Raw genomic sequence first — 23,383 nt, 5'->3', positions numbered from 1 at the left:
ACTGCTAAAGTTAGGGGGGAAAATCTTTAGAGATCAATTTCCCTAACAAGTAGAGGTACAAAATCACAAATGAAATATTTGTAATCCATGCCCAGCTTTATCCTCAAAGAAAAAACAGACAGCTTGTGAGTTAGATTTATTTTTTCAGAATTACAAGGGTCATTCAATATTAGAAACCCTATTAATATAAATCATCTCATTAATAGAAAAAGAAAAAAATCATATAACCATCTTGATAGACATTTAAATGCCATTTGAAAAAACTAACAAAAATCTCTGGTTTGTTTACACAAAAAGTAAAGCTTCTTTTTTTTTTTTCTGAAGTATCATAAAGTTAAGAGACTACTGACGAAGTTAGAAAAAAAATTCTGACTGCTACCTGACAGTAAAGGCTTAATAATCCTTCTGTGTCAAGAACATTTACAATTTAGAAGCAAAGAAGGCTAGCACTGAATAGAAAAAAAAGAAAATTCAAGATCAACAAGGAAATAAAGGCCTTAAATGACATACTGGACCAGATGGACATCACAGATATATTTAGAACATTTCATCCCAAAGCAACAGAATACACACTCTTCTCTAGTGCACATGGAACATTCTCCAGAATAGATAACATCCTGGGCCCTAAATCAGGTTTCAACTGGTATCAAAAACTGCTAAAGTTAGGGGGGAAAAGATTGAGATCATTCCCCGCATATTTTCAGACCACAATGCTCTGAAGATTGGGATCATTCCCCGCATATTTTCAGACCACAATGCTCTGAAGCTAGAACTCAATCACAAGAGGAAAGTTGGAAAGAACACAAATACATGGAGACTAAACGGCATCCTTTTAAAGAATGAATAAGTCAACCAGGAAATTAAAGAAGAGCTGAAAAAATTCATGGAAACAAGTAATAATGAAAACACAATGTTTCAAAATCTGTGGGACACAGCAAAGGCAGTCCTGAGAGGAAAATATATAGCAGTACAAGCCTTTCTCAAGAAACAAGAAAGGTCTCAAGTACACAACCTAACCCTACACCTAAAGGAGCTGGAGAAAGAACAAGAAAGAAAGCCTAAACCCAGCAGGAGAAGAGAAATCATAAAGATCAGAGCAGAAATCAATAAAATAGAAACCAAAAAAAAAAAAAAACCAATAAAAAAAAAATCAATGAAACTAGGAGCTGGTTCTTTGAAAGAATTCATAAGATTGATAACCCCCTGGCCAGACTTATCAAAAAGAAAAGAGAAAGGACCCAAATAAATAAAATCACGAATGAAAGAGGAGAGATCACAACTAACACCAAAGAAACACAAACAATTATAAGAACAATTAAAGAACATATTGTAAGAACTACGCCAACAAATTTGACAATCTGGAAGAAATGGATGCATTTCTAGAGACATACAAACTACCACAACTGAACCAGGAAGAAATAGAAAAGCTGAACAGACCCATAACCAGGAAGGAGATTGAAACAGTCATCAAAAATCTCCAAACAAACAAAAGCCCAGGGCCAGACAGCTTCCTGGGGGAATTCTACCAAACGTTTAAAGAACTAATTCCTAGTCTCCTGAAACTGTTCCAAAAAATAGAAAATAGAAGGAAAACTTCCAAACTCATTTTATGAGGCCAGCATCACCTTGATCCCAAAACCAGACAAGGATCCCATCAAAAAAGAGACCTACAGACCAATATCCTTGATGAAGACAGATGTGAAAATTCTCACCAAAATACTAGCCAATAGGATTCAACAGTACATTAAAAGGATTATTCACCACGACCAAGTGGGATTTATTCCAGGGCTGCAAGGTTGGTTCAACATCCACAAATCAATCCATGTAATACAATACATTAATAAAAGAAAGAGCAAGAACCATATGATACTCTCAATAGACGCTGAAAAAGCATTTGACAAAGTACAGCATCCCTTCCTGATCAAAACTCTTCAAAGTGTAGGGATAGAGGGCACATACCTCAATATTATCAAAGCCATCTATGAAAAACCCACCCCAAATATCATTCTCAATGGAGAAAAACTGAAAGCTTTTCCGCTAAGGTCAGGAACATGGCAGGGATGTCCATTATCACCACTGCTATTCAACATAGTACTAGAAGTCCTAGCCTCAGCAATCAGACAACAAAAGGAAATTAAAGGATCCAAATTGGCAAAGAAGAAGTTAAACTATCATTCTTTGCAGATGATATGATACTATATGTGGGAAACCCAAAAGACTCCACTCCAAAACTGTTAGAACTTATACAGGAATTCAGTAAAGTGTCAGGATATAAAATCAATGCACAGAAATCAGTTGCATTTCTCTACACCAACAACAAGACAGAAGAAAGAGAAATTAAGGAGTCAATCCCATTTACAATTGCACCCCAAACTATAAGATACCTAGGAATAAACCTAACCAAAGAGGCTAAGAATCTATACTCAGAAAACTATAAAGTACTCATGAAAGAAATTGAGGAAGATGCAAAGAAATGGAAAAATGTTCCATGCTCCTGGATTGGAAGAACAAATATTTGTGAAAATGTCTATGCTACCTAAAGCAATCTATATATTTAATGCAATTCCTATCAAAATACCATCCATTTTTTCAAAGAAATGGAACAAATAACTCTAAAATTTATATGGAACCAGAAAAGACCTCGAATAGCCAAAGGAATATTGAAAAAGAAAGCCAAAGTTGGTGGCATCACAATTCCGGACTTCAAGCTCTATTACAAAGCTATCATCATCAAGACAGCATGGTACTGGCACAAAAACAGACACATAGATCAATGGAACAGAATACAGAGTCCAGAAATATACCCTCAACTCTATGGTCAACTAATCTTCAACAAAGCAGGAAAGAATGTCCAATGGAAAAAAAGACAGCCTCTTCAATAAATGGTGTTGGGAAAATTGGACAGCCACATGCAGAAAAATGAAATTGGACCATTTCCTTACACCACACACGAAAATAGACTCAAAATGGATAAAGGACCTCAATGTGAGAAAGGAATCCATCAAAATCCTTGAGGAGAACACAGACAGCAACCTCTTCGACCTTAGCCGCAGCAACATCTTCCTAGGAACATCGCCAAAAGCAAGGGAAGCAAGGACAAAAATGAACTATTGGGATTTCATCAAGACCAAAAGCTTTTGCACAGCAAAGGAACAGTTAACAAAACCAAAAGACAACTGACAGAATGGGAGAAGATATTTGCAAACGACATATCAGATAAAGGACTAGTGTCCAGAATCTATAAAGAACTTAGCAAACTCAACACCCAAAGAACAAATAATCCAATCAAGAAATGGGCAGAGGACATGAACAGACATTTCTGCAAAGAAGACATCCAGATGGCGAACAGACACATGAAAAAGTGCTCCATATCACTCGGCATCAGGGAAATACAAATCAAAACCACAATGAGATATCACCTCACACCAGTCAGAATGGCTAAAATTAACAAGTCAAGAAATGACAGATGCTGGTGAGGATGCAGAGAGAGGGGAACCCTCCTACACTGTTGGTGGGAATGCAAGCTGGTGCAACCACTCTGGAAAACAGCTTGGAGGTTCCTCAAAATATTGAAAATAGAACTACCCTACGACCCAGCATTTGCACTACTGGGTATTTACCCTAAAGATACAAACGTAGTGATCCGAAGGGGCATGTGCACCTGAATGTTTATAGCAGCAATGTCTACAATAGCCAAAATATGGAAAGAACCCAGATGTCCATCAACAGATGAATGGATCAAGAAGATGTGGTATATATACACAATCAAATACTATGCAGCCATCAAAGGAAATGAAATCTTGCCATTTGCGACGACGTGGATGGAACTAGAGGGTATCATGCTTAGCGAAATAAGTCCATCGGAGAAAGACAACTATAATATGATCTCCCTGATATGAGGAAGTGGAGATGAAACATGGGGGGTTAAGGGGGTAGGAGAAGAATGAATGAAACAAGATGGGATTGGGAGGGAGACCAACCATAAGTGACTCTTAATCTCACAAAACAAACTGAAGTTTGCTGGGGGGAGGGGGTGTGGGAGAGGGGGGTGGGGTTATGGACATTGGGGAGGGTATGTGCTATGGTGAGTGCTGTGAAGTGTGTAAATCTGGCGATTCACATACCTGTATCCCTCGGGATAAAAATACATTATATGTTTATAAAAAATAAAAAATAAATAAAAAATTTAAAATAAAAAAAAATCATAAAAAAGAAGAAATATACATGACCAATAAACACATGAAATGCTTAATCTCAGTTGTAATTTAATGAAAACAAAATAATTGATATGAGCTATCAAACTGGTAAAAATTAGGAAAAATGAAAATACTCAGTTTTAATAGGTCTGGTATGAAACCTATATAAAATAGACCAGTAAGATCTATTAAATACATTAATAAATATGCTGTTGGAGAGAATATAAACTTATCAGCTTTTCTAGGGGCATGTTGGGTAACTTGTAGCAATTAAAATTTTTTTCATAGCCCTATGTTACATAATTAATATCTTATACTGATTTATGATAATGAAATAATAACATAAGAATGCAAAGATTTATCTAGATGATTATTTATCTATAATTATTACTTTATTACTTACAGGAAGTGATGAAAATAACTTAAACATCCAACAATGAAAGCATGATTAATGAATTAGTGGGTTAAATGTTATATTCACATTTTTGTGCATTATTTAATGGCAGGAAAAATGCTCACAGTATAATAGAAAGTGAAAGAAGTAGGTTAAGTAACAGCATATCTAGTAGGGTCCCAATTTAATTACTACATGTAATATGCACGCATGTGTGTGTGTCTCTATAAAATATGCCAAAGCATAAAGTGTTCATTTATTGCATGGTTGGTGATAGATGATTTACATTTCTGCTTTAACACTTTTACCCATTATGTAAATTATTACAGTGAGTATGTATTACACTTATAATAAAAAAGTTCAATGTAAAAGGCAAAAAATCATAACTTCAGGAAAATAAGAAAGACTAGTGTATGGCAACCATATCCACCTGGTCTTCAGAATACTTTTGTCTACATAATTGTAACTTTGCTTCAGATGTTTATTTAATAGCTACATAAACCACCAACTGCTAAACTAAAATTAATGAAAATATGTGCAAATTGTGTACCTGTCTACCTGTATATCAACATACATGTACACACTATATTGATATACAGGTAGAATCAAGAAAAGTAAAGTCTGGGACATTCATAATGTTTCAGATGTGATGTATTCAACATTATTTACTCAAAGAAATGATTGAACCCCCACATCTGAAACAAAAATCCTACGTGAAATCCTATAAATGAAATGGTAAACCAACCAGATATGGAACTTCAAGTCTAGACTATAGGTTTTTGACCTTTTAAAATCATAATCCAGAGGAATATAGTTTACATTATGAGCTAGCTGCTATGTGTATGGTGCACAGATCGGATATAAAGCAAGAACTTCACCAATCAACACTCATCTTTACTACCTGCCATGGCCTCTGATAGAGCCTATTCTATTCAAAATCTTAAAAATGTCAATTGTGACTAATTGGGTTTATGATCACCTAATAAGTTGTGACACGCAGTTTAAAAAACTACCCTCTAGGGCAGGTCTCACTCCGTAATTGGGACAGACGTGATGCACCAAGGCTCACATCCTCAAAACGAGAGGCTGGGCCAAAAAAAAAAAAAGAAAAAAGGATCATCATGAAACATTATAAAAACTGCTTTATATTTGCTTAGAAATTACAAGGGCAATCGGAGTAGCTTATGTGGAGTCAGAATGCCCTAAATGCAGGCAGAAGAGAAGCCCAAACACACAGGGAAACTTTGTGGAGATAAAAGCAAATCTACTGTGTTCATTGGTTAGTCCCTCTTTCCTATGTGTTTGCTTATCCATTTTTTCCCCCCTGGTACAATTATTTCTAAATATCTCATTACATTTGAAATCATGTTTCCTGTCTGCCTTTCCCACCAGACATGAACTCCTTATTCACTTCTGAATCCTTAGAGTCAAGTAAATTTCTGGCACAGAGACAGAAATTTGCCACCAAATTAAGGTCTAAGGAATTAATTGATAAATGAATAAATGAAGAAACCATGTGCTTTGAAATTTTGTTCTTCAATCTTGGGGCCAGAGTGGCACAACATAAGTGAAATGGGTTTATTCTTTTCCTTAATTAATGATAGGACATTAACAGCTTTTCTTTTTATTATGGAGATAAGATCCTCAACAAAGTTAGGAAAGTTGTAAGAGCAACTTTCTCATTGAGCAACTCTACTGTGGAGTTGCTTTCTTACCAATGAGACAGTGGGGCAGTTCTCAGATTTCTGATAAATTAAATTTATGAATCAATTAAGTGGAAATATTGAATGTTTAAAACAAAATTTCAGTTCTTTCCTATCTGCTCATCAACTTTTTATTCCTCCATCATCTTGTATTTGAGGACTAGATTTTTTTTTAACCTTACATATATACATCTATAGGTAGAGAAAGGAGCAGGTTATCTACTTCCTGAAACTGGGAAATTTAAGAAATAGTTCTAGAGCCACACGTAAACCACAAACTGCTAAAATCCCATAGCATTTTTTTTTTTCCCAATCGCCAATTTAAGTATTATGTTAAAAGATTTCTTCCGGCCATCCTTCATATGAATGGTGAGACCATGAGTGCTTCCTCTGGAATGTGAGCTTCTGATTCCCTTATTACCACATACACACCCCTGCTGCAGTGCTGCCTGACACTTTAAACCTGGGAAGTTACTGTAATGGGAACTGCATGGAAAACAGGAAACCTAGTCCATACTAAACAGATGAAGAAAGGAAAAGTAGCTGATACATATAAAAAATTATAATTAGAATAGAGCTGCTATTCAGAAACAATCTGGAACTCTGGTAATTAATGATGTAGGGAAAACAAAACTGAAAAATAGAGATTTCTCCACATCATTTGGGGGTATCCATTATCATAGAGGGAGCCAGAAGGTTCATTAGAGGAAAACCATCAGATCATGACACGGAATGTCTTTCTCATACAACATTTCCTACTGTTTCTCTAAAAGGAGAAATTTGAAAACAATGTCTTTGGGCACGCACCACCCCCTTCCCAATACACCCCCTCCCGATACACCCAATACATGCACATGCACACCGACACACACTCATACACACACACACACACACACACACACACCCCAGTCAGGTTTTCCTTCTTTGTTGTTAAGCATTGATGCAAATGTGGGGCTTGATGTACACTTAGAATAAATTGCTAAGTATTCTGTGAAGGAATAAAGCAACAAAGGAATAAATGATAGCAGAAAATCTATTTCTCTCACGTATTGCTTTAGTTTTGCTGTCTAGGGAATGAAGCTATGTCTGAGTGAAAGATGACACAGAATGAGCTAAATCATTTGAAGAAAGCTTCATGGAGATAAAACCCAAGAACTCCATTACTTTACAAAATTCTTATCTTGAAGCTGGAAAAGAAACTATTTCTCAATTGTTTATAATAACAATGCTATACCAGTTCTTCCTAGATCATTTACTTGAATAAATGGAAAGTTTTCCTGTGTCTGGATGAAATCACTGGTATCAACTTTTGCACTTTCTCATAGACACTGCGAAAATCAGCACTGTGATTTCAAGCCTCAGAAGGAAACACAAAGAAATGAATGAATTTCACAGAACAGTAAAGTCACAGACTCTGATATGTGTCGTTACAATTGTATTCCAAAGTGGTCATTCTTCTTGTGGAGAATGGCAATTTCAGTACTGCTGTGATTATTAACATTTTAGGGTCCTCTTTTATTTGAGTGTTCTTCGTATTTCAGAGGAGATATTTTTGTGGAGTTTTCGTTTTCTCCATAACACCACACTCGTTACTATTCAATAAGAACCACATGATGTTAAGCTCTCTAAAGCTCTACGTTGAAATTTTTCTTAGACTGAAAGGACAAGATGGCTGCCGCAGCGACCTGATTGGCTAATTACCCCGGAAGCTGTGAGAGGGGAACGTTTTGCGCTCCAGGATCTGAACACAAACATGGCTCGTGTGGGGTTTTCACTACCCTCCAGGTTAAGTGTTACATGTGTTATAAATGCCAGTTCAATGGAATTCCATATCTTCTACTCCACAAACATCTTCACTTTTAAAAATTTAGTACCCAAACTTAATTTCAGGGTTTTGAGCTCCGCTAAAATAAAACGTATCCAACTGATTTTAAACAGCTTTGAGAACCGTTTAGGAAATCTGGAATTCATACGCGTTTTTGCTATGGTTTTTCCTATATTATATAAAATGGTCATTTCTCCCATTGCAGTAGAAGAAAAGAATGTGATTATTGTAGAAGTTGGAATTTTGGGTTTTAACCATGATCCAACACAAACGGCTGTGGTTTAGGGGAACTTAACCTATTCTAAACTCGACATCCTGAGCTGGAATTAATTGTTCATTAGAAGGCAGAAAGAGTTTTTATTTTTTATTTTTTATTTTTTTTTCACTCTAATGTAAGTAGAGCATAGAGTTGACATATTTTGGGAAAAAATGTGGTTTTGAACTTTCTTTTTCTGCTTCTTGGTATTCAGGGTTGGGTTTAAGCCAGAGATAGGCTAGCTTATTTGATTATGGCAAAAAAGAATGATTTCATTTTGACTTTTACAGAGATCTCATACTATTTAGCATTGGGTTAAAAAAAAAAAATCAGAGTGCTAATTAAAGAGTAGTTCCACAGAGGCAAGTCTGTATTGTGCTTATAAGCAAATACTCAGTGTTTCCCTTTCTTTCAAACATTTCGTGTAAGAAAAAGTAAACAGCTGCCACAGCCACGCTCTTTCTCCTATTTCCATCAGGAGTTGTTAGCACAGGTTAGAAGATCAGCTTGCTAATGGTTGTGTGACTATGGTGCACAGTCTTAAAACCTTAATTTTCTCATCTGTAAAATAGGACTAAAAATACCTACCTCCTGGATTTGTTGCCTGGAATAACTTATATAAGGTATATAAGGTGTTTGCACACATCTGTCAGTCAGTACTGAGTAAGTGATGTCATTTTTGTCATTCATCGGGCTGTAGCATAATTTATTGAGTAAATAATTTGTATATATTCTCTTTGTATTCCCCTCTGCCTCCTATTTTTGAAGTCATTAACTAGACCTGACCTCGGTATTTCTTTGCTTCGGGGTTTTTGTACAGCTGAAAGCAGAAGCCTCTTTCTTCTGGTCTTTGGTCTTTGATTTTAGCATAAGCTCATTAAAGAGATTAGCTGTGCCCCTAGGGTCAGGGATGAAAGGAGTGCACTTTTGAAGAAAAAGTTTGTGTGTGGGAGAGAGGGAAATAGTTATTGACCTTTTGACCAACGGACTTTGCCAAAAATGTCTTATAACGGGGGCTGGACGGTCACCACCTGAAGGGACTGTGGGTACCTCAGTGGTAACCAGAGTGTGCATGGCCGGAAGGCCTCCATCCCAAATGCTTTGTGTGTTGTATGATGTCCCAGGACCCTGGAATAACGGAAGAGGTTCAGCTCGTCTGAGATAGAAGGGTTATGACTGAGATAGAAGGGTTATTTGGCTAATGGAATATATGATTTCTAAAAACCTCAGTACGCGCCCCATTTAGAAAATCCTCACATTCGTTGAACACTACTACATGTCAGACACAATTCTAAATGCTTTACATGGAATAATCATTTAATTGTCACGATATTTATATAAGATCTGTGAGAATGAGATCCTAGTTTGAAGAAGACTGAGAGGTTAAAGAAAACCAGCCCAAATGTACCCAATCAGTAAGTGACCTAGCCTGGACGTGAACGTAAGCAGTCTGATCTCAGGGTCCGTGCTCTCACGTGCTCTCACACATGGTGCTCAAATGCTTCTCACACCTGCGATATTAGTAAGTACAAAATTCAGGACATCCGCAGGTTTAGAAGGACTGGATGGGAAGACAGGCATTTTAGTCCCCACATGCTCCACGTTAGTTGCCTTGGGCCACAGCCACGGAGGGCAGACTAAGAAACAAAATGTTCTATTTCTGGGAGGTGAGGGCCAGTTCATAGTAGAAATCAATGCCTCGCTCAGGATCAACGCGATGCCCACAGGGAGCCAGTCAGATTGGGGAATATGGCGAATTGGCTCCCTCATAAAAGTGCCGAAGAAACTTCGGGCTGTGGAGGGACACCAAGGTCTCAGCCATGGGCCCTTGCTCCTCCAGGTCATGAAGAGACAGTTGCCAGTGGTAGAACCCATTAACCCTTCTCGGGCTCCTTCCTCCCACGCTCTCGCATTACAGTGCCTAATTTTGCACTTCATTAGGGTGAATCAAGTATCTTCTTTAAACAGAAAAGTCTCTTAAGGAATGTTAAGAGCCTTAATGGGTTAGATTATTTGTACCCTCACCCTGTAGAAGTGTAGCTGAGATGAGCTGAGAGAAAGGGAACTTCGAGGGAGGAAGAGATGGCACAGAGAGAGAACTTTGCATTCCTGAACACTCTTGGGGGAAGAGGTGTGTCTAAGTGGGGTGCCATGATGGGGAGGTAGGGGTGATTAAAGTTCAGGAAACCTGGGGAGATACTTCTAAAGACTGGCAGATCAGAAGGGGCTAGAGAAGACCTCAAAGGTGTATTCAGGGAGGAGGGAAGGTGAGCATTTCCCCCCCTAGCTCAGGTGCTCTCCTGCTCCTGGGTTCCTTGGTTATTGTCTGATTGGCACCAGGTTATTGGATTGTAGTGGGCTTTTGCAGACTGGTTTGGGACCCTGACAACCAATCATTTTCTTCCCCCCCATAGGAAAACCATTCCCAGTGCCCGATTGCCAATTTCTAAATGGTTTCTGCAACACAGTTTAGTTCTATGTTGGGGGTTGCCTATAAACACGTTGCCTTCTTTCAAAATGATTTGCACTATGTTTAAAAGCTAGAAATTCGCTCATATGATCCCCCATATAGCCAATATGTCAACACATTCTCATGAAAGCTACATTGAAATATAAAGGACTAACACTATCAAAGAAAAAAATTTTCAATTTATTTTGTCCTCCTTGTCCTCAAATTTTCTCTATTTCCTGAAATCGAAGTGAGCAAGTCCCAAATTCTCAGCTGGTATTTGATGCTTCACCAATATCAAGTTGATCAGAACTCATGCCCTTCTGAGATCCACCTAATTCATAAACATAATGTGTGTTGTTCTCTTCCCTCTGCCTTAGTACCCCTCCCACTCCTCAGTTCAGTTGTTTTAAGAAATGAGGGCAAACACTAACCTGTTGATGGAGGGAGATACTGGGAAGGAAATGTTTATGGAGCTAATGAGGGCTCGTCAACTGAGAAGGGGTTGGTCATCCTATGGTAGAAGCTAAATTACAATAGCTACTAGTTGGACGCATTTGATGGTTCTAATTCTTTATCTCCATCCTTGAAGATTTTTAAAATAGATACATTCTTTAAAAATTATGATACAATTGACCTATAACACTGTATTAGTTTTAGGTATATGACATAATGATTTGACATATGTATATAGAATATATTTTTATCACAAAACAACAATCCATGAGGCTATACTTAGAGCAATTCTACCCAAAGAAAGTCACTTTTAGTCCTTTCAAAGAATTCTGTTGCTTCCCTCTGGGCCAAATTCCTAGGTCTGGGGTGAATCTAAATGTCACTTGCCTACCTAAATAAGTAGCCAGAGGTCTGGTAATTTCTCATGAATAACGCAGTAAAACCATCTGGGTGCCTGGGATAGCTTAAAGATCCGGGACCAGCAGACAAAAATAAATCTTTCTCCTTTTACCAATAATGGCAGCAAGTTTAAGATTGATAATAGGTCTGCTTCTTCTAATGATAAAGAGGAAAATACATGAAGGGAAAGGTCTTTTCTTTTTCTTTCCTTAAAACTCAAGATGAAGAGAGTTTATACTGTTATTAATCAGAAATTATAGTAGACAACTCTGAACCGTGCCCGACATCCCTCTTCCCTTCCCCTGTTAATTAGCACCTTGATCTTCCTGTGGGGACTACCTCCTCATCTCGACTCATTTATGGGATTTGTGTAGGCCTGATTCTACTTTGTGGTTCCAGGGTGACCTTGTGACCTAGTTCTGGCCAGTAATGGTACTGCATCTTTCTTGACAAGGGAGTTCCGAAGTGGGCATGTAACCCAGGCTGAGTCAAAGTCCATTCAGGATTGCATCGAACATCAGTTCTAAGACTTCCTGGATGTACTGGGGGGGTTATAAAGGTGTTGAGTTGGAGCTGCCACTGGTTGTCTCACTGCCATATGAAGGAACTCCCTGAGAATGGTGCCTACAAAGAGAATAACGAGGGAGCTGGATCCAGCTTTGCCTGAAATCAAATATACCTATAGATTTTAAAGTTATACAGGCCAACAATATTTCCCTTTTTGCTTAGGCCAGTTTGAGTCAGATTTATGTTATTTTGTGACTTAAGAGCCATTGACTAATCTAGAATCTAGAATTTTTCATCCGTGTCCTTAGTTGTTTGTTTGTTTGTTTTGTTTTGTTTTTGTTTTTCAGATATCTTTAAGGCGCAGAGAGGGAAAATACAGACAACTCAATTCTGGTGTTGGACCACTGTCAGCAGGAACTCATTTCTCTTATCCCTCATATTTAGAAAACAGCCTTCTGATAGTTTTTACACTTGTGTGGCTATTACACATTCCATCTTAAATCCCTTTCATAAGATGGTTAGCACGGTCGCTTCTTGCTCTCTCTTTCCTCGGACTGCAGAATTCACCAGATGTGTCTTTCTTGTCTAGACAGCTGCCAACCATGTTTCTTCAAGCTGGCTCCTAGGCCATCTTCAGGATGAGCGAATCTTTCAGAGTGTTTCCATTTATTCACCCAACCATCATCTGAACCAATCCTCTTGGCCAGAAAGGTACATGATCCTGTATTCTACAACAGTGGGGATTTCAGTACCTCCTTCCTGTCTATGTATCTATAAACCCCTTTCATAGATACGAATTCTAATTTAGCCAGAGAGTTAAAAAGAGGAGGAAGCATACGGTATATGCCATGTAGCTCTTGAAAAAAGACAATAATAAAGGTACAGATATTTTTAGAAAACTCTGGAGCCATCCCGTTTCTGAAATTACTTGCGGGATCTTCATGCTGCCACTAAATAAGCAGATCATTTTTATCTGCTAATAAAAAATACCCCAGCCTGTTGCCAGAGGACTGTGATCGTCTTAACAACTTTTAAAGAAAATAACATAACAGGAGATAACAGGTATTATGTTTTCTTTTGGCCAATATTAACACTTAACAGCTAGCATATCTTGCTTACTTAATTGGGCCTATAAAAACTCGCCAGGCCGTTTTACTTCCCACCATTGAAATTCTCTCCACTTGTTCTTTATAGCTTTTCAGAGCCTCCCTGGGAAAACAGCTCCAGAACAGGCTGGCTGAAAAGATTTTTAAGGTCTCTTGTCCATATTTACAAACCTTGCAATCTGTGTGTGTGTTCATTTATCTGAACACAAATGAAGTGAATAAATCAGAAGCTCCTTTGGGAAAAAGAAAACCACCAAATCTATGAGAAAAGGAACCAAATCTGCCCGCTGAGGCAACTCCTAAATGACTCTATGGAGTCCCCCGCAGCCCTGGCCACACACCCTGCCTTCAGCGGAAGGAACTGCTGCAGCTGAGCTCGTCAAGGAGCCAAGACGTTCTCTACTACAGAATTTCTCACATATGCTATTGTCCCTTTATTCATTTTGCCTCCGCTGTCTGTATTCCTGGCTACACTGTGAGTTCCTCCAAGGTAGAGATAATACTCTATTCTTAGATTGGCACCTGGCCTATGTGAAAATTTGATCAGAGCCATAGACAAAAGAGAGAAAGAAGCAAGGGCTGTGGGAGCAAGTGGGAACCCAAGAGAGCAGTGGGAAATGCCTTCAGCTTGGAGCCACTAGACAGAGAACTGACTATAGGATAGCCTGGGAAAATGAGCAAGTCCGAGGTAGGCCATGGATAGAATTGTTAGTCCCAGCGACAACAACATATTTTTAAAAATAGTCATAGACCTTACTAATCTTTCCAGGGATTGCTTGACTAACTTTGGCTTTGAAGACTTCTGTGAGCCTACTTTTATTCTGTCTGGTCAACTAGAAGTAGTTGTGAGGTAACTTATCATCCTAATTTGCTTCTCCATAGTTCAGAAGCTTCCCAGTCTAGGGGGACTCTAGAATATTTGTAGGTCTCTACATCTGAAGTACTAGGTCCAGGAAGTTCTGAGTCCACGAAAGTCATTTTTGATGATGCTGGTCCATGTCATGATTTTGTTAGAGAAGTTGAACTATTTTGCTTACTGCAGTGATTGGAATCAATGTCCTATTTTTAGAATCGTGGTCAGATACCTTGATAATTACACAGAGAAGCACCTCGCCACCCTCCCTTGGGCCCCACCCTTCTTTTTTATGGGTTGGTGATCCAATTTTAACAAGCACCCCCCATGATGCTGAAGACCAGACCCATCAGGAACCTCAGTCTCAAGAAAAGCAGCTTTGTTAGGTCTGGATGACAAGCAGGAAGGAAGCGCTAACTTTCTAAGCTTGCTCTCCTAGATCTATCCAAAAGTAGCAAGACCACAGTGTGATTTGTCAAGCCTGCACTGGACAAAAGATACTGGTGTTTTCCCTTGGCTTGCGGAGAGGCAGAGAAAGGGCTGAGACTCTCCTCCCTGGTTTGGAGTCTCTTAGTTGTCACAGAGAGCACTAGGCTTTTATGACACTCACTTTGCAAGCATCCCTTTGGGAAGCCTTAGTCCCCACTCATCTCAGAAACGTAAAATCACTTTTGGCAACGCTCAATACACTTGAGCATGGGAAACACAAATTAAAAGAGATACTTCTTTACTCCCTAGATTGTCTGGTTCCACATTTGCTTGGAATAAAACCAGAATCATCAAGATAGAGAGGACTGGAGTGGATGGGTTATCTGTTTCAAGTTTGGTGAGGGTCAGAGGAAACCTGAAGTCTTGTGAAGGTTAAGCATTTTCAACCTTTCTGCTTGGAGTAAGGAGAGCACATAAAATAAGGTCGAAAGAACCAGGAGTGCTTCATCTAAAATTACTTGCCTTACTTTGCTCATAGTTGTTCACGGTGATGTTGAGATGGAGGACTTTTCCACGCCCTGTACATGGTGGTCTATTTTGGTTATGGTGGAAAAAACTTCCTTTTTTTTGTTGCTTGTTTGTTTGATCGAGGGAGCAGAGCCTTATGTATACAGTCTGTCATCAAAGTTAATACATTGATCTCACATAAGTTTAAAATGAAGTGAATTGTTATCTAAATTGTTATTCTGGGGAAATCTTTCTCTTCCCTTACCGAGCATTGAAGCAACCCATTGCCCCATCACTGTAAATGCCATTCTGTTTAATCCTAACATCTGTAATAAAAAGCTCTGTGTTCTGACCTCTAGTTGCAAAGTGCCTATCTCTGGAAGAGGCCAGACCATTTGGTCGGAGACCACCAATCCTTACTTTGCATTTCTGATTAAATGCCAGGGTACCAGGAAGCATCTCCCGAGCCGAGGAGTGTCGGGGCTCTGCACGCCAGCAGTGGGTACTGCGGCTGCTTCCTTTCAAACACTAGCAAAACGTGGGAGGTGTCACACGTGAGAAGCCACAGCACTGAAGTGAGAAACAGAAGGAATCCGCCTGGTTGCTGGACTCTGCTCTCCCAACCCTGACCTTGTGAGCACATGAGAGTGAAAATAAGGAAAGAAAACTTTCCCTTAATAGATTCGTCCTTCATAAGACCTGGTGTCTTTAGTGGCCACCAGGGATAAGAGAGTTCCTTGTGTGGTTCTCAAAGCAGCACTAAAAACGGTAGTAGGAGGCAGTAACCATCAAAGAGGGTGCGTGAGAGCCGGCCTCATGGCAAGGACATCACTATTACCACGGACAGCTCTGCTCCAATAATGTGAGTAACGAGAGCCGAGATTTATTGAATACCAACGCAGTGGCAGGCACCTGCTCTAACTATGTGACGTGTACTTTAATCCAGCTCTAAGCACTCTCCTCTGGTATTTTTGTGGATGCTCCAAAGCTAAGTGTGTTTTGTTGGTATAGCCGTGCCTTCTTGAAAAAGACAAGAGAATGAATCACGTCTCCTGGAAAAACCCACAGAAGCTCTCTTTAGAGGTTACAGTCTTCTTTCCTGCTCACAAATGTTGAAGGATTTGGCAAAATACAAAAGCTGTTCTTATCTCAAAGTAAACGTCTCTTAGCGTACTGGTGAGATGGGCAAAATGGGAATTACTCAGATGCCATATACACACAACTGGTGGCTCTGAGGATGGCCATTCTGAGATTCACTTCTAATATCCTTTCCCAAAGGAAAGACGGTTTGCTTCGCATGGTCTGTTAATGCTTGCCCAGATTCTGAAACCCAAGTGATGGGAGGCAAGGATCAAGGCTCAGTAGATTCCTTGTCCTCTTTAAAATAGCGACCATCTGCTCCGCCCTAACACGTTGGTATACAAGTCCAACAGAGAGTAAATACGAAAGCAATTAAAATAAACTACTGTGCATTAGTGTGGTTTGATTTATGTAAACAACTTCTGTGGGACAAGATGGTTGTGGTTTGGGTAATGCTCTTATCTGTGAAACTCAAGTAAGCTAAATATAGCTTGGTATGTATAGAACATTCTTAACCATGTTCCTCTGCTAGAAACTATCTCAGTTGAGATGAATTCAATGGTTAAAATGAGGCCCGGACTTACCCAGTGAAGGTCGTAATCTAGCCTCGCTCTTCCCTCGTCGTCCTCATATAGGGTGAATCCTTCCCTCCGGGCCTGATAATACTCTTTCCGCAACTTCTGGATGCGGTCCGTGCTCCCACTCGCAGGCCGGCCACTGTGGGACATAACCATACAGACACACTCACATGGCGTACATCATCCTGGGAAGTCACTTTTTGGTCTTATTAAAGGAGCTGACATCTAAAATTGGGATGATTCAACAATGTGATTCAAATATGCTAGGAAAACTGTAAAATCAGTAATAAAAGTGAGCAAAAAAAGGTCTTTATATAAATATATTTAGCTCCAAGGGTCAAAACATTTGGCTTGGGATTAACAAATTCCTTTTGAGTGAAAAGGTACTGTAAGGTACTGACCTTTAGAGCAATTAAAAGTGCCATCTCTCTTTTCTTACAATCATCTGCACGGAATTTGGCTAAATTTTAATGCAGTTATTTCATTTTTTCCAATAAGAAACTGCCAAATTGAGACCAGTTGCTTGACCTGAAGATGGGCTTGGCGTGGAGTCGGCGTGCGCCAGTCTTCATGTCAGTGACAATGATGCATTGCTAAAGTGGGGGGTAGCATACATGTTGGCATATGGGCCCACAAGGCATAGGGAAAGCAAAGAAAGCAGAAGCCACATCAAGAAGTAAAAAGAAAAATTAAAGAAATGGGTGGTAGTGGAATAATCCTTCTTCATTACTTCATTACGTGACTCCTGATTCTCCTTTCTCGACTCTAGTCCTTTCCTTCTCTCAGGAATTATAGTTTCTCAGTGACTCATCCATGCAACCCGAAACTGGTTGGCCAGTGGCTTCCTTTTAGCTTGGATTAGTCACGATCATTTCAACAGAACTAACATCATGGGATACAATTCAGGGCCGGGAAATAAGAGGAGAATGGTAGGCACATTTCAACAACCATTCAACTTGCTTGGTTCATCTGAGACATAATCGAGTGTCCTATTGGGCCGGAGCTTGTGTTAAGATCTAGGAAAGTGAAGATAAACAGTTCATAGTCCTTGTCTGCAAAAAGCACATGGTCTGAGAAGGAGGGGACTGAAAGGCATACAGAAGGCAACAGTCCAGGTGCTCCAACAGCAGTCTAATAAGGGACTGTGGGGACAACGACTGCTTAACACTCTGAGAGGGAGAGCAGGGCCATGGAAGAAGATTATGGAAAGCTCCACAGAGGAGGTGACACCTTCGCGAGTCTAGAAGGATATATAGGGGCTCAACAGCTGGACAAGTGGGATGAGGAAATTTCAGGTAGAGGAAATTTGAGGTAGAGGGAAGGGCGACACAGACGACAGAAATGAGAAGGCATCTCGCCTTGGGGGAACAGATGGAAATAAGTCCATGTGGGCAAGCAGTGATCTTCAACTTCTTCTGTCCTGCCTCACACACACACATCTCAGGCAACCCATGTTCCCTTCCCTTCCTCATTTAGGGAGCGAGTTAGAATACAAAGGAGTGCTGGGGACTTTAGGGATATTTTGAATTTACTCTAATCAATGCCAGAAGTGTATCACCTGCAAATTTGAGTCCTTGAACTCAATTCATAGCAACATGTAATCGTACAGACACTTGTGTTTGATGGGTAGGTGAGGACCACTGCTCTGGTAGACAGGGTAGATGGGAGGGGGCAGTGAGGAGGGACAGGCGAGACTGAGAAGGCAAGAAAGGGACCCACTGTGAAGAGCTGGGCATGCCAGAAGATTCCCATGTATTACTGTGGAGTTGTAAGTTTAAAGGAGACTTCACATTAAAGGAGATACCGGAAAGCAACAGAAAGAAGTCATCCACTATTTGGTGAAACAATTTTGAAGCTAGACTTGTAAACTGTAAAAAGAAAATGGTGAGTCAACATCTTTTGGAGGAAAAGCCTTCTTCCCCAAGTAGATCGTAAGTTAACTGGTGATGTCTTACAATATCTCTACAAAGTTAACATAGGGTTCTGGGCTTCCTAGGCATTCCACCGACATTCAGCAGCCCATGCCTTTTATTAAAAAAAGACAAACCCCTGGGGATCACATATCTTTATTTTTCTTCAATATTATTTAAAAACACTCAAGACGGTTTTGTTTCTTTACTAGGCTTTTCTTAAAGTAAAAGTTTTTCCAAGAAAAAAGCAGAATGAGACCTATAAATACGGAGAACATTCTGGTGGTTGCCCGAGGAGAGGGAGTGGAGAGAGGGGCAAAATGGGTGAAGGGGCCTGGGAGGTAGAGGCTTCCCGTTATGGAATGAAGCAGCCATGGGGATGAAAGGCACAGCCTAGGGAACATACTCGACAGTACTGGAACAGCATTGCGTGGTGACAGACAGGAGCCCCACTTGTGGCGAGCACAGCACAACAGAGAGTGGCTGAATCACTCTGCTGGACACCTGAAACTAAGGTAACACTGTGCGTCAGCTATACTCAAATAAAAAAAAAAAAATGAAGAAGTTTTTAAGCATTTGAAAAAGATAATAAGAAAAAAAAAATGGAAGGTCTGCTATGCTTTTCTGAACAATGTGAGGGTAGGCGAGGCAGGCCAGGTCTCTGAGGACCAGCTTCCTTTCCTCTTGAGGACCGTGAGCTGTCTATGGCGCCCGTGTGCGGTGCACGGGCTTCTGCTGATGACGTGAACGTGTGAGCCAGGCTCAAACTCACCAGATGAGTTCAATCAACGCGGTGCAAACATTGCATACATAATCTATTAGTTTACCCAAAGAAACTGAAGCACTGAATTCAAGCAGAATGAAGTCATCAGTAATAAAGGAAAAAAAAAAAATGATAAGGCACTGTTTTAAAACTCTCCACAATTTTCCTACATTTGTGGTGGAAAAAAAATCATACTCAGACTATAAACTATTCTTCCATATGCCTATAAATACATAAATTTAAAAATATGGGTCTGATCAGATTTTAGTTCTCAAATAGAGGGAACGGAGCAAGAATACAAAATCAGCTGTTTAGGATTCAGAAAATCCCCTATGGCTGACAGGAACATGACTATTTACCCAGAAAAGAAATCTGGCCTCAGAGAAAAAACAGGAAAAAAGTCTAGAAAGTCATGGACCATCTAAGTGCAAAACATGTTGCATCTTCTCCCTGGTGTGAATATTTTAAAGAAGATGTAGGACACGGTGCAAACCTTTCATAAGGACTCCAGACTACATCTCACCCTTATCTCTTTTTTTTTCTCTCTCCAGCCCTCATCCTGCCCTTAGTAACTATATCAGATTTTTCCCCTTGATTATATCAAGTGTTTGACATAATAAGATTAGGACAAGCAAATTCTGATCCCATTTTTCAGCCCTTCTCTGCAGATAATACTGACACACTTACCACTAAGTCAATAAAAATGATATGCATGGCTGTTGTGACCGAAGCAGTTCATTGATCCCATTTTGTGTTGAAAATGTAGAAATTTGAAGAGGAACATAAAAACATCTTTGTCATAACAGCGGCAATAATTATAATAGCTATTATTTATGGAACACTTACGTATCAAACACACTGAGACAAGCAATTACTCCCTTCACTTCGTGCCCGGAGCAGACTTGAGTAACTGATTCCAGCATTCTTTCCTAATGAGCCTAGATATGGCCTTAGAATCCTTCTTAACCCAGAACTTCAGAAAGCCACTACCAATCTACCAAAAGATACCTTAGAAGCTTCCGAAGTTCATCAGATTATGGTGTCCCTCAAATAGCCTTGCAACCATATAAAATCAGTCAAAGTATCAATAACCTCATCTCTAAGTTCCTACTTTGAAAATTAGGTTTTCTGTGTTATTTGTTCACTGGATGAAGTAAAGTTTGGCCATTCTTACAAAAATTCCTACTCTTTACCTGTATTCGTATGTAGATGGTCAGCACCACTCCTGCACTTTCAATGTGCTGAAGTTTTATGTAAAATTAATTCAAGCAGTATATCAAAACAGATTTATGTTGTAGTGACTTCTTATAAATGATACTGCTTATGCCTTTAAAGGTATAGTTAAACAGGCTCTTCTTATTACCCTTCTGATCTGGACAGAGTTTAAAGTTGTGAAGGAGTTCAGAAACCATGTCCTTTTCATAATAGTAAAATATTCCCATATGCAGTAAACCTATAGCAATACATTTCCACATGCAATAAACATCACAGTAAGGCATTATCTCCTCCTTTGAAATCTAACCTTATTCTTCTAATTCTTTATATTCTCCTAGTTTGCAGTGACCTGCAATTGAAGTACATTTTATTTTTAGAGGTTTTATTAATTTGAAAGAGAAAGAATGAGTGATGGGGAAGAGGGGAGAGAGAGAGAGTGAGAAGCAGACTCCCCGCTGAGCAGGGAGCCCAATGTGGGGCTTGATCCCCAGCCAGGACCCCAAGATCATGACCTGAGCTGAAGGCAGATGCTCTGTGTATACCATGGTCTCCTCCCATTACTGCTACAGGCTGGAGAAAAGAAATTAACGTGTATTAAGCTCCCGTGATGCCCTAAGTATAGTACTCATGCTTTATGTACTTCATCTCATCTAATCCTCAATCAAATTTGTGACGATAACATAGTGACATTTCGCAGATGCCAGCACCGAGGCTCCAGGAAGTTAAGTAGCACAGCTGGCGATTGGTGGACCAGGCATTGTGTGACTTCAGGACCAGTGTGATTTCTACCATATCATGCTGCCTTGCAGGAAAGGCATTAAAATGCAGCAGACATTTTGTAGCAGAAGTTCACAGGCATTTCAAGGCGGAGGGAATTTAGCAGAGCACATTTATAGCCATACCTTTTGATATTCTTTTATTTGCACAGAACTTTGCAATAAAAATAGAAATGAAGTAGCCAAAGTAATAAAAATACATGCAATGAAGTCTGTCTTCATTAAAGAATGATGTGGAAACGACCGCAGACTGAGATTTCTGGGTAATTAATATTACATCTCTAACAGACTCATGTGGGAAAGCGGTATAAAAATGAATGGGGTGCAAAAGAGAATCAACACAAGAGAGAGATCCCACATGAAAGTGGAACTCTGGAGCAAAACCAGGACTGACAGGCATCGAGGGCTGCTCCTGGTAAAATTCACCACGGACTACATGAGAAGGACTTGATCGCTGGCAATGATGCATTGCCGGATTGTGAATTAATCTGCAATGACTTTATGTGTGTGCTTAAGCGGGCACACGTGTAAATACATGCACCCTATGAGTGCATTGTGTATAATGAATTCCCAAGAGCTGTGTCATTTTCAGAGAGCCCCAAGACATGTGTAAAGAAGATGTGTTCAATTGACTGACTACAGTGAGTACAGCCCTCCTTTGTAGGTACCAACCTGAGGTCCAGAATTGGTGATGTGGTTAAGAAAACAGTCCTTATAAAATGGAAGCTTCACAGGAATGTTCCTACCTTGATGTGATAACCCTTATAAACTCACTGAATAAAACAATTTAAATGAGAAGAACGCATGTGAACAACAAGCAGGAGCCTGCGCAGTGTTTTTGAGTTTGGGGTTTGATGAGAGTCTTTAATTGTGTAGAAGTTACCATAGAAAAGTTATTTTGATGCTTGCCATAAAAAACTTTAATTATATAGGTATGGTGTTAGTCTTCCATACTTACAAGAGAGTAGAATTTTAAAAGTTTTCTGAAAAAAGATTAACCTCCTAAATGATATGGTGCAAAGGGAAACACTTTTGTACCCTTTAAGAATGCCAAGATGCTGTTCTTTCCCATTGTCAACGCGCCCCCCCCCCCCGGCCATGGGAAGGGTTGCTCATTTTGTCTTTTTGCATTTAAGGACCGAAACGCCATCACAGTTTTCAACCTCAAATTTAGTAGTACCACAGCTCTGCCTGAGAAAACAGGGCATATATATTTCTTTTTCCAAGTGTGAACAGAGCCCCCAATGTACCTGAGATTCTGTGGCATTCACACTCTTGATGACACAAATATAATAAAACCCAACTGTCTATATGCAATATTATTTTACTTTAAATCCCAAACTAGGTTCTAGAAAAGAATATTCCCTCGAAGACAGATAGCCATGGACAGAACTGTTACTTATCTTCTGCTGGTGATAAAGACTTCTGTCAAACGAAACATTTGGGAGATTCTTATAAATGCACTCAGGATCATTAATTCAAAAGCATTTTGAAGATTTATAGGAACTACGGTCCAACAGCACTTACACTAATACTCTACAGATTTGATATCCTACAATAAAATACACTTATATAGGGAGCCCATATATATGGAAGGAGATTTAATAATAAACGGTAGATTTTGATGGGATTTAATTCCACAGAATTCTTCAAGTGATATTCTAGTCCTGAATAGTTCTGGAAATTATCCAGTGTAAGTAGCCAGTGAAAATTACAATTAGGTAAATACCCACTTCTTTTCCCTGCTCCCAATTTCTTGTAAAGGATTTTCAAAGGTACACTGACAAGTAAGTTTTTTCAGTTTAGTCTAGTGAAATTTGGGGACCCAGATATGACTCCCTATAAACACCATTTGGGAATTCTTCCTAATTTTTTCCCAAATTCACCAATCACTATGTATGATGGTTGCCCCCAATCGCAATTATTTTTGCAAAAAAATTTCCCCAAATAATTCCTCACACAAACATTTGCTTTCTATCAG

At 39.4% G+C, this 23,383-nt stretch overlaps 1 protein-coding gene across 3 annotated transcripts in view; it reads right to left on the bottom strand.

Moving 5' to 3' along the window:
- PARD3B (par-3 family cell polarity regulator beta) overlaps positions 1 to 23,383 on the bottom strand; it is a 1,033,909-nt gene that overhangs the window by 87,567 nt on the left and 922,959 nt on the right. For all 3 annotated transcript variants that reach the window (XM_059393291.1, XM_059393292.1, XM_059393293.1), the window contains one exon: positions 16,745 to 16,877. In XM_059393291.1, coding sequence (XP_059249274.1) covers positions 16,745 to 16,877 — 133 coding nt within the window. The remainder of the gene's footprint in view (positions 1 to 16,744; positions 16,878 to 23,383) is intronic.

This window comes from Mustela nigripes, chromosome 3, assembly GCF_022355385.1.
Source record: "Mustela nigripes isolate SB6536 chromosome 3, MUSNIG.SB6536, whole genome shotgun sequence".
NCBI lineage: Eukaryota > Metazoa > Chordata > Mammalia > Carnivora > Mustelidae > Mustela > Mustela nigripes.
This window is presented reverse-complemented; position numbering and strand designations above follow the sequence as displayed.